The 12,590-nt window shown below is 42.9% G+C and overlaps 1 protein-coding gene across 1 annotated transcript in view; it reads left to right on the top strand.

Annotated features, from left to right (window-relative positions):
- The first annotated feature begins 7,862 nt into the window (after positions 1-7,862).
- The window catches only part of LIN28B (lin-28 homolog B), an 85,567-nt gene continuing 80,839 nt past the window's right edge, over positions 7,863-12,590 (top strand). The window contains exon 1 of the mRNA XM_066180511.1: positions 7,863-7,907. Within this exon, the coding sequence (XP_066036608.1) occupies positions 7,874-7,907 (34 nt within the window). The 5' untranslated portion in view covers positions 7,863-7,873. The remainder of the gene's footprint in view (positions 7,908-12,590) is intronic.

Genomic DNA, 12,590 nt, shown 5'->3' with positions numbered 1-12,590 from the left:
CAGGAAGTCAAGTTTCCTTTGCTGTAGTCAAAGGAATCATGTATGTAATGGCAAAGGTAGTGATGATATCTGATGTTTGTCCCTTGCAGTAGTTACAAAATGCAGCTGTACTAAAAATTCTGCCTGTGTGTGTATGACAAAAGTAACTGTTTTCTACTCAGTTTATTTTAAAGTACATTCAGTAAAGGACATGTGCTGCTGTCTCACTTTTATCGAAACTTTTTTTTTTAATCAATCTGAAAATGTATTAGCTGGCATGTACTGAGAATTTCATCAGAGGGAAGACTGTGATACGTAAATGAAGAAGGAAAACCCATATGCTCTCCCTCCTAAGGCCTGAACAGCTGCAGTCTAGGCCATTTGCAGGATGCAGCGGTAGGTCACACGCAGTGTTTCATGTTGCATCCCCGAGCACAGAAGTGAATTTTAAAGCCCAAGCGGTTAAGCCATTTGTTCCTCCTCTTTTTCTGCTTTGTAACCCCGCGGCAGCGTTTTGTTTGGGCGGCAGCTGAAGCCCGCGGCGCGCAGCGCGGTCCTGGGGCGGAGAGGCGAGAGGCACCGCGCGTCGCCCCGAGCAGGGCGCTGGGCCGGGAGGCGGCTTCCGAAGGAGCTGCTTTCCCTTGGGCGGAGAGCCGTGCATCCTCCGTGGCCAGGGGAGCCGTGCATCCCCCGTGGCCGGCGGAGCGCGGCGGGGCGGCCGAGGGCTCCCGGGCAGCCGGCGCCGTGACCCGCGGGGCGCGCCAGGGCCGGCGGCGGGCGCGGCGCTGTCCGCGGTGCTGAACCCCGCGGCCATGTTACCGCCGGGCCGCGGGCGGGCTGCCCCGTGCGGCTGCGGGCGCTGCAGCCCGGGGGTCACGGCACGGGAGTGCTCTCACCCACGGCCTTTATGTCATACGCCGTATCGCGCCGATATCGGATGCTGACAGCAAAATCAGTGGCAAATACTACAGCTTTCTCCTTCGGAACACGAGCTCTGCCAGCAACGCAGATTTTTTTTTGTAGCCAGCTTGGGAAGCTTAGCGTTTCCTCTACGAAATGGAAGTGTGCGGGTGAAACCAGCAAGTAAACAGGAACTTGGTATTCGCTATTTTTAACCACAGGTTCGGTTTCTGAAAGGACATTCTGAAAGTGAATATCAAAATAGCGTGTCATCAGTGAGAACGAAATAACTGCTCATGGCACAAGGAAGGTTCAGGAAAAAGCAGGTATCTATTAGCAGCAATGCAAGCATAGGCACAGGGTTTTCTCCTTTTTTCATCTATTTAATAAAGACAAATTTAGAAAGGTATGCTATCTGGCAGATCTTTTTTTCCAAAGTCACTTTAAAGTGCTGTGACATCTCTACTACATGAAAAAAATGTAAAAGCTTTTTTCATCTCAGAGACAAGCATTCATTTTCTGTAATTGCACACCGGGTGTTTCGAATACAGTTGCACAATAAAAAGCAAATATGCTCCTTTGGTGTGATGTGTGGAGGCTGAAAAAAAAAAAAAAAAAAAAAGACAAAACCAACATGATGTGTTTCATGCAGGAAGGATGGCAATTTTAAAAATATACATTCTGCTTCTAAAAATAGAATGAATTGATATGCAGAATGAATTGACCTTCAAATTAAAGGTCAGAGGTGACAAACCAGGACAAAGGTCATGCAGCTCATTTTCAAGCAATCAGTTTCTAGTTTTTTCATAGTTGAACAAAAGCTTAATTATACAGAAGAGTAAGAACTGTAATATTTAACTAGTCATTTCTAATAGAGAAATAGAGGTATTTTTACACAATTCCCTACTTTCTTGAATGTAGTGCTGTTAGGGAATTATTTGTGCTGTTACTGATGCAAAAATGGGTCTGTCTTAAAATATTTAAAGGAATTTCTAAAGTTAATAATCCACTATCTGTACTTAGTATTACTGCCTCAGAGATGAGAGGGTTGTGTAATTGTTTTCTGCCTTTTCAGTGATTTTAGAAAAAAAAAAAATCCTGCTCGTGCTATTGTTTCAATGAAGTTAGATTGCAGGTCCATTCGTTTGGGCATTCATGCACATACTTATTATTTCTAGCAAACCACTTCCCCAAGATCCTGCTTCCAGTCTGCAGCATTCTATATGTCCATATGCAGTAATTAGATAGACCTAACATCTGACTGTTTAACTAGTATGTGTATGTGATTATTATTTTATTATAGGCACTGTCTAAGATTCAATGTTCTAACTATTTGAAGGTATTGGTTTAGTGTTTATATTAATAATAATACCACATTTAGACTAAACCAAGCTTTCATAAATATTCTGAAGGTATTTAACAAATATTCTATAGGCTGACCATATATAGTAATGTACCACCTAAAGACAACTACTAGAAGTTCAACTGTAAAAATTTGTACACTAACTCTACTAATAATTTTGTATCACTTATTAGGTTTTTGCTTTTCTTTCAGATACTGTATGTTCTGTATCTACTTCAGCCACTGATGTGTACATTGTTTTTAAAGTTTTCATATTTTCTTTTAGAGATTGTAATTTTTTTAGTTATATATCACAGATGTTCTTGTTTACTTTTTTTTTTCTGGTTTGAATTAATGGCCTATCTCCACTAAAGGTTTTAAGAAGTGACCATTGCATTATTTTATTTGTTTAGTTGTTTTAAACAATGACTCAGTCAGAAGCTATTGACGTACAGGATTGATGTCCACTCCAGTTGAAATGAGAGAGATGTGCCCTGTACTATCCACTCTTCTAGGAAAGTGAATATTGGTGTTTAAAATACAGACACTTCTTACCTTCTGCAATGTTTGATTTGATTATTTTAATTGACAATATCCATATCAGTGCTTGATAAGCATATTACAAAACGCAAATTATGATAAAACCCATCATTAGTAATGCTCTCAAGTAATAATTCAGTGATTAAAAAAAACCCAACAAAAATGAAGAAAGAAGATTCTGTGGTTTGTAGGTAAATAGCACATGCAAATAAGACAAAAGTTCTGTGCAAAGGAAAAGATATGTGAAGGGTGTGTAAATTCCATCAAAACAAGTGTTAATGTAAAACGTCTCAGAAAGGAGGTATGAACAAACCATAATAAAGTTCTGATAAAAGTAAAAATAAAAATTGTTAATTTTAAAAAATTAAACTTGTAGCGCTATCAATTTTGAGGGGATGATATTAAAATCCTACTTGGGTGCAGTATTTTTATAATCTAAGTGAAAGTTGTAAGTTGTACAGATACTGAATTCAGCTTGTCATAATATTCGTTCTTAATTTGACCTTTACTAGGTATTTTATTCAGTACTTCATTTGGCATTCTTTTGTTTGCAAATAGTTATCAAGTGGGAATATAAATTCGTACTCTCTACATGTAGTTTCTCACAGAAATAAATAACAAAATAAATCAGTGATCAAGCTCTGAAAAATGTTACTACCTATGATTTGAGAATTAGGGCTTTTAAAGATCTTTTCCTTACAAAATACTGATGTGAAGTAATTTAAGAAGTACGAAGAAAAATCCGTCTGAAAACATGAAATAAGATCACAAGATAGTTTTCTCATTGTTTCATTTGCTGTATAGCAAATCAATGTATGACAATTTCAAATGCCCTTGCCAGCAGTAAACTGGGAACAAAATACTTTAATATATAGGAAGTAGAACAGTAGGGATCCATTTTTTAATTGTGTGTTTAAAAAAATCATCTTTGAATCACAAAATATTGTTTGAAACATGCCTGGTGTACATTGGTTTTTAATTAAATAATATGATCATTGTTTAGTATATGTATATTCAAATACAGGCCATAAGAAATTGCAGATTTTACTAAATCAAATACACTAAATATGGGAATTGTATATAAGTAATTTCAATCCTTTAAACAAAAATAACCTTATTCAGCATATTCCTTTGTTATATATTATTAATGTTTTAAACTAAATAAATGCTAAATAGTTTTTATTGTAAAAATAAGTGAAGTATAGCAGTAGCATTTATTTTTGAGGAGAAGCTCTGATTCTAGAGTTGTCAGGCTTTCCTTGGCTCCCAGTCTGATATTGTGGAATTCATTACAAAAGAATCATATTCCTAACAGTGGTGGAAGCACATTTTACCTTTCTTTGTTCCTGTTATCTCTGTAGTCAAATGACATTCTTACATATAATTAAAAGGTGCATAACTGGATGTTTGATCTTCGAAAACTTCATTTCCTAAAAACTAAGATAAGCTTACCCTCTTTTATATCAGGAAAAAAGCACATCTGGGCTATTGCCCAGCTGTGTTATTTCCTTGAAGCTGTAGTTACCCTCCTTCAGATCAGTGACAAAAGTGAGTGGAATTAGTCTTTCTTTGCTAAGTTTTAATTTGCTAGTTGTTCAATTAACTTTCTTAAATCAGCATTGTAAAATATTTTTAAATATCTCACGCAGGCTTGCTTTCATCTTCACACGCTAGAAAAATACTGTAATGGTGTACAAACAAGTATGGGAGAAAAGCAAAGAAAATTATGGCTAAACAAAAAATAAAATTGTGAGAGCTTTCAACTTTATCCACCCTGTAATTACACAAGAACATTAACACTTGAGTTTACCTTTTCAGGAAATCTTAATTTTTCTTGTTTATGCATTTCAAAGTAATTATATTGAACCGAATGAACTGAAAAGGAAAAAAAAATAGTTTAAACAATGAAAGGATCTCAGGAGGAAATCCATTATTTAAAATTACACATTGAGGAATCTGTGTAAAACAAGTAAATCCAGAGTGTCGGACAACACTCATTTCTGATGTTTGAAATCAGAATACTGGGTGCATAATGCTTCTATCAGTAGTCAAGAGCAGTAAATGAGGTTATTTTTTACTGACTGGTTCAAATGACAGCAAAGTTTGTTAATATATCTGACTGGTGTGTGTGTCTGTGTATATAGATACATTTTTAAAGCTCATGTTTTATGCTCTTGCTATGCTTGGGTTCTGTCCAGATTTTTAAAATTTTGTGTATACTTTGAAGCATTCATCCGTTTAAGTTTTCACTCCTGATAAGTTAACTAAAAGAAGATCCTTTCAACACTGGAATGTTTTCCCCATATTCCTTTGCATTACTATTTTCTTGTTTGTTATAAAATAAAGGATTGGTAGGTTTTGTTTTCTAGTTCTTCTACTCTGTAATCATCCTTATAGTAACCAGCATTCTTTTAAAAAATACTGCTGGCTTTACTCTGGAAGAAAAGTCCACTGGCTACCACTGTGGAAGAAAAAAAATTAGCATACTATTTTTTCTTTTAAACTTAATTTTGGAGGGAAGCGTATATCTTACTTAAGTGGAGTAACTATGTCTGCTTTACTTTCTTGCAAACAAATTATGTTTCTAAATACTTTGGCAGCAAACCTGCTTAAGGTAATGAATTCAAAACAATGCCTATCTCAGAGAATTCCCTTTAAATAGATATAAACCTGCTATTATTTTTTACTGATTGATAAGTTGTCAAAAAACAGACTAAATAAGCTGTTAAGTCAGTTGAATTACAGAATGTGCTACTTGTAAGGGAAGTGGGCTACCTTTGTTGGGTGTCTGGCAGTGTGCCTTTAACCGATACGGCACTTTTCATTGTATTTTCTATCCAGCAGTAATTCCATGTGGTGTTCTCTTGCATTATTTTTCATGCCTACTGTTACAGTATCCTTCCACATGCTGTGAATGCCTAGTTAAAATAAGGATTGCTTTCAAAGCTAGTGATTTCTTCTCTGAAAACATCTTGCTGTCTAGTACACAATTCCTCAGCAGCATTTATTTACTTACTTGCAGTTACAAACTTCATGTAAATGCCAAGATAGTTTCAGAAGTAAAATGCCAAAATACTTTTTTGGTTTGTATAGCATAAGTGGGCACAGGGGAGTTCGCCATGAGCCATTTTAGAGCCCAAACCTGCTTCCATTTAAATCAGGGTCTGACTTTGTATGTCTTTCAGTAGGATACAGTAAAATACATGCCAGAATAGTTTCTCATTTAAACTACCTATGTAAATGAGTTCATAGAATTGAAATGACCAGGCTCTTCTACACTAAGTCAGCTTATGCCAAGCTTTAGATATTGTATCGGGAAGCTTTTTGTAATAACTATTTAAAAAACTAGATATCCATTTTTCTGCTTAATAATCTATTATGTGACCCTCTAGAGTATGTGATGAGAAATATGTTACAAAATGACAATACTGGAAGCAAGAAAAACTTGAACTTGTGCTGTTTTCTGCTACAGTTGTTAAGAACTGTACTTCCTTCCTTTGAATCCCAACACCACTCCCCCAAATACTTATTTTTAATCCCTTCATAAACTGAAGCAGGCTATGTTCCAAAGCCAAGAACGGATCCTTTACTCTATGCTTGCATATTTCATTATGTTGCATAAATAATGCAAGTAAATCTGAAAGACACAAAAGCCACATTGCCACAGGTTGGGAGAACAAAGAAGCAGATACAAGAGATTGGGCTTCAGTGCTTGAAGGTGTAAAAGCAGAGTTAGGTTTAATACTAAACAAAAGTCCACACAATTCCAGTGGAAAACTTAGTTACTACAAAAGAAGAGGAACTGAATCAGCTTGCCAGTGTTGTTGCACTAAAAAGAATGATAGTACCACCTCCTTTTCCAATTTCTGGTGTTGGAAAGGATTCAGGATATTTGACTGTAAGGGAAAAGAAGTTAGAGAAAGTTGGTTCTCATTTGTCTTTGTTCATTCTTCTTCTGACTTTGCCCACTCCTAGTAGGATATCTTTTTCTTTTCTTTTTTTTTTTTTTTCTTTTTTTTTTTTTTTTGGAGGAGAGCAGGATAGCTGTCCAGATGTTCTCTTAAATTGGAAAAAAGACAAAACTCAGATTTCTCTATAACAGAAGAGACTGAGCTTATATCTAAACAAATTGATACTGCAATTCCTTGTTTCTTTTTGATGGGTTTTAGTTAACGTAGATTGTTCAAAAAAACAGTAGAGGGTGACAAGAGGACAGGCTTGTGACAGGTGAGTCTGTGCATGCTCCCGTCTGTTCATCCTTCATTTGTTAAGCAAACTGGAGAACCTAAGTAACAAGAATACTTCAAAACCAAGGTATTTTCCTTAATGCTTCATGCCATCTGCAGCAGGGTTGGTTTTTTTTTTTTTTCTGTGTGATATTTTTGTTGACATTACACAAAATCAGCCAGGCCTTTTTCAACTAGAGCGAAAGTACACCTTTCATGAAGTCAAGTCACACATCTGTATTTGTATGACTGACTGATGTTGTTTATATTGACACCTGTAATTTAATATCATTACATACTATGCTCTGCAGTTTTGTCCGTCATAACTAAAAGCATTTTTCTATTGATATTCATAAGTTGGTATTGAGTTCCTATTTTGACCATGAAAGAATCCTGGAGAATTATTTTTATTGGCTTTTCTAAAATCGTATACAAGGTATGACTTGATTGTTTAATATGTACAATTTAAGCATAGTAAAGACAACTCACTAGTTCTTAGGTTACCTACTGCAATTAAATATTGATAAAGGAAAAAACCACGTTCCAATATTCTGCAAATCTGTGTCTTTCCCCTCTGTCGTCGTCAACTGTGCAGCTTTCATAAGAGACTAATGAAAGGGGCAATGCTTTTACTCGTGCTGGGAGGGGGGAAGCCGCGCTTGATTTTTTGGTCTTACGCCTTGGTTATCTCATTGTGGTTCTGATGAGCTAGGTAAGTCTCAAACAGTAGGTTTACAGGTCACTTCATAGAGTCAATGCCCTGGCATTTTATGGCCTCCTAATGAGCCGTTAAACTGGAGATGAGGTAATTAAATAAATACGGTACTCTGGGACAGTGTACTCGGTACTGACTCCAGCTCTCTGATTTTAGGTTCCTCAGAAGACGATGAGGTCATTCAAGAAGGTCTCCTCAGGCTCAGGTCAGTCTTCTCTACAGCGTCTTCCGTGGCTGTGTATCTGTAAAACTGAGGTACTTCAGCACTTCTGTCCCGCTGACTCTCATAAACGTAATCACTGGGTGGGATGGGGAAGAATCGCTAATTTTGTGCATAGGCTCCAGAGTTCTTGTTGGATGCAGTCTTGAGTGTTCTGCTTCTGTAAGAAAAATAAACGATTACATAAGGAAAGTTTATTTACAATAACCCCATGTCATATACCTGTCGCAAATGGTGGGAGCCCACGGGTTCGTATGAGCGCTGCGGGACCACCACCCCGGCAGACGCGCCGGTGGGCGCACGCACCTCAGTCACTGACTAAAATTTACACTCGTGGAGTTGTTTCCGTGCCGCTGTCACACTACCGTGACGTACCTCCTCCGATCGCGACGCCTCAGCAGTGCCTCTCGCCCAGCCCCTTTGCCCGCCCGTCCATCCCCCTGCCCGCCCGTCCAGCCCCTCTGCCCGCCCGTCCAGCCCCTCTGCCCGCCCGTCCATCCCTCTCTCTGTCCGTCCGTCCCCCTGCCCGGGTGCCTGCTGTGCCCGGCGGTGGCGCGGAGCTCCCCGCGGAGCGGCGCTGCGCCCCCGGGGCAGGGCTGCGCGTCCCGGGGACACCCGTGACCCGCCGCACCGCGGGACGCACTCCCTGCAGCAGCGGTGGACTGGGGCGGGCGGTGGCAGGCGTCGGGAGTTGCCTGTGTGCTGGGGCGGGAGGAGCCGGCCGTGTCACCGCCGGGCTGCCGCAGGCCAGGGCGCCTGGGCACTTGCCCGTCGGGGAGGATGCGCTCCACGCTGGAACACGGTGCGGCTGTCCTGCCTGAGGAGACGGGTTGGAGCAAAAGCGCCCGAGGCGCGGATCCGCCCGCTTATCGTCCTGCGCCCGCCGAGCGGGAGGCGAAGCGGTGACACTGGGCCGTGTCCCTCCGCGAGGGCCAGTCTTCCTGCGGGCGTTAGCCCTTTCAGACGGTCTCCCGCGACGAGTTCCAGAGTCTCCTTAAATCCCCCGGGGAAGCGGCCGCTATCAGTTGCAAATCCGCAGCTGAGAGACGGTTAATGTACGTGAGACCACATCCTGCATCCGAGCTCTCCGAGTGAATGCCTCCCGCGTCCTCCTGCCCGCGGGTCCCGCGCGGGATCACAGTAATTGACATCACTTTTAGTAGTCCTCCGCAGACCGCCGGCACGGCCAGCAGACATACACGGACGGCAGGGCGGGCCCGCGCCGCGCCCACGGCCGCCGCTTCTCGTTTCAACAGAAAGTGTTCGTAAAGCTCATGCTTGAAACCGCGCTCCGACCCCAGTTCGAGCAGCGGCTCCTGCGATCCTCGGCGACGGCTGCCCCCGCCCCATGAAGGAGCAGGGGCGGACTCCGGGCATCCGGGAGCGCCCGCCTTGGGTGTGACGGCTGAGGAGCGCCGGGGAAGCTAAAAAACCGCGCTTCTGCGGCGGGCGGGAGTGCGGGGAGAGAGGCGCTTTCTACGCCCTGGAACTGCATTTCCCGAAAAGAGCCGGGGTTCGGGACGGGCGCAGTGCGAAAGCGCCTCTACAAGGCCTGTAACTTCATACTCCGCCGTCGCACGTCGGGCAAACCCCGTCCCTGCTCGATCCGAGCCGTGGCAGCGCGCAGTTGGGCCGGCGCTGTTTTGTTTACCAAAAAAAAAAAAAAAAAAAAATTTACAAATTGCACATTTTCTCCAATAATGCTCGCGATTTAAAGCGAGGGTAAATAAGGCCGAGCGGGGAGCTGGCGGCGTCCCGAGTGCGTCCGACCCTGCTCTCCCAAATGCGCGGGAAGGCACGCCGCCACGTCCCCGCTGGGAAGGAGCCGCATTTTCTGGGAAGTGTGAAACAAAAGCCTGGGTGCAAACCCCGGCTTTAGGACACGGTTGCGGGGAAAGACCCGCTGCCTCCCGGGCCCTGACAGAGCGCGGCCGCTGGACGCCCGAGACTCCGCGCCTGGTGGGCGCCCGACTCTCGCCCTGCCCGGCGCCCGGCGGTGGGAACCGGCCTCTCCTCCCCCCGAGCCCACGGCCGCGCCGGGAGCGGGGCCCGCCGGGCCGCTGGCCACCCCCGCCCTCAACCCGGCTGCTGCGCGGCGGCGGAAAGGGAAAGCGGCTTTGGCGCCCAAAAATGTAGGTGAGAGGGTTTTGGCGGGAACAGCTCCGCACCGGCACAGCCTCCCTGCCATAGGGGCGGCGGGAAAGGCCCCCCTCCGACCACACATCTAGGAAGAGCCGGTTTCGGTAGAGACCGTGTAGAAATAAACCGCGACGGGCATCTCACTCGGTCCAAGATCGGCGGGGCGGCGCCGAGCAGCCCGGCCCGGACAGCGGAGGAGAGGGGGCAGGGGCGCCGCGGCGCCGTCCCTGCCCCTCCTGCCTGCCCGTCGGCGAGGAGTGCTGGCTGTGCTTTGAAATGGGAAGTGGTAGCAGCACCCCGAGCTCTGCTTTCAAGTGTAAAACACGCGTTTTCTTTCAAATGCACGCGGCTCCGTCGGGTTTTTTTGGATTTTTGTGGGGGGTTTTTCCCCTCTTTTTTTCTTGCTTTTTTTTGGTTTTGTTTGGTTGGTTTTGAGGTGGGGGTCTATTTTGAGAGGGCGAGCAGTGTATTTGGGGGAGGGTTGTGCGGTTTTTGTCTTGTTTTGGTTTTGTTTAGGGGAATAGAAGAAACCGAAGTCAGGACATTAAAAGCTTTAGGAAGGTGACAAGTAGGAAATCCAACACCACTGGTTTTGGTTACATAGTTTCAAGCGAGCTCTTGCTGTGCATGTAGAAAGACAATGATTCCTGCTTCCTATAATTGTCTTTACCAAAATTAGCATCTGTTTAGCGAAATGTAAGGGTAGAAATAGATTTTTTTAATAAATATGTAAACTATTACCTTTGAATTAATTTTTCCACGAACTAGCTTGTTCCGTAGGTTTGGTTTTGTTTTGTTTTTTCCTCTTCCCCCTTCCTTTCAAAATGAATTTTGGAAGGATGTTGGTTAGGGTTCCTTTTTTTTTTTTTTTTTTTTTCCCCCCTTCTTTTTCATTTTTGTTTTTTTTTTCTTTTACCCGAGAGTTCCCAGCTGGCAACAGCTCTCTACCTTCCACAAAACTTGAAAGGCTGATGTCCCTTGCAGGAAATGAATGAGTCGATAACATCTGACACCAGTGACCAGTCCAGTGACCCCAACCTTAATTCCACTAATACTGGAGGCCTGAAAATCTCAGTAAAGACACATTGCAAATCCAACCCCCCTCCATTTTACAAAATCTGCAGTTATTTTGCAACCTAAGAAAAACTTTGCAAACAATATATTTACGTTCATTTATTTGTGTGGTTTTGTAGTCTTTCATTTATTCATCGACGAACATACACTGAATTTTCTTTTCATTGAAATTTGCTAACAAGACATTTTGTCCATTTAATTAACTTAATCAACTCGTTTGTGTCTGTTTGACCAATATTCTAACCTCTAAGGAATTTTTTTATACCGAATATCGGTAAAATAAATCAGTCTTTTAAAATACAGACCTAAAAAACTTTATTAAACGGGTATTTCCTGTCTTTTCGAGGGGAGGGGCGAAGGGATCTTGTATTTTACATATGTGCCATTCTGCCACAAGATATGTAGCCTTGGGCAGTTCAAGTAAGAGGTGTAAGGATTGTTTTCTTCCGGTAACCTTAATTTCTTGTTCATAACTGCGGTTTCACCTGTATGAAAATCTCTTACATTTATTATATATTAGATACCGTCCGGGTCATAAGATCCAAGCGGATAAAATTACTGGAGATTTAATATTGTAAAATAATCGCTATTGTAAAGGGGGAAAAGGAGGTTATGACCCAAAAGCAGTGGTATGTTGCACGAATGCGTAAGGCAGGTCAGTGTAGGAAGCCGACCTCACTGTTGAAATAACCTATAGGAAATTTACGGTTGAAGACTGCAAAGGAATTTCAGGATTTAAAGCTTCTGCTCCACTTGCCAGGGTGCTTGTATTTGTACACTCTTGCCCACCCTCGCCTCTTTCTTGCAAACGATCACACGGAGCCTCCACCTTGGTGTTTCACACAGAAATGAGGCGCTAGCTGGGGAATTGACGCTTTCCTGAAAGGCAACAAAAGGAGTAAACAGGCCCATGGGGGCAAAGGCGTTCCCCTTAATTGGGCAGACTGATCGACGCCACTTCCCAAACAACAGCAAGTGCTTTGCAAATGCATAAGCCCCTTGCATTCAGGTTCTGCACGGATCAGTTTGTTGCCTTGGCTTTTGTTTGTGTGTCCTTGGGATAAGAGAGGATGCTGGGGGGAGGAGGGGGGAGGTTAAAAAGAAAGTCAGAGTCCAGGTTTTTACAAGGTAGGGCAACGTTTAAAACACACACGCGTATATGTATATGTGTATGTATATAAAAATACCGCCTGGAAAGACAGGTTAATGCGAGTAGGTCGTTGAGGACAGAATACTTTCACCTTTACTTTAAAGCAGATGGACAGAGGGAAATTAAAACTAGTTCTCCAGTCATTGTTTTTCAAGTTTATAAAATGTTGTTTTAAAAGCGTTTGGCCGAGCGTACAGCAGCGGGAAGGGCTGGAGGGCAGGGCCAGAGCTGTGTACCTGTGAGCGCGGAAGGGGAGTGCCTTTGCAAAGGGGCTGTTACCAAGCCCGTTACACATCACACATTTC

Source organism: Chamaea fasciata, unplaced genomic scaffold (assembly GCF_029207755.1).
Source record: "Chamaea fasciata isolate MVZ Bird 193981 ecotype frontalis unplaced genomic scaffold, bChaFas1.0.hap1 SCAF_3, whole genome shotgun sequence".
Taxonomy (NCBI): Eukaryota; Metazoa; Chordata; class Aves; order Passeriformes; family Sylviidae; genus Chamaea; species Chamaea fasciata.
Note: the sequence above shows the minus strand (reverse complement) of the source record. Positions and strands in the feature narration are given on the sequence as shown.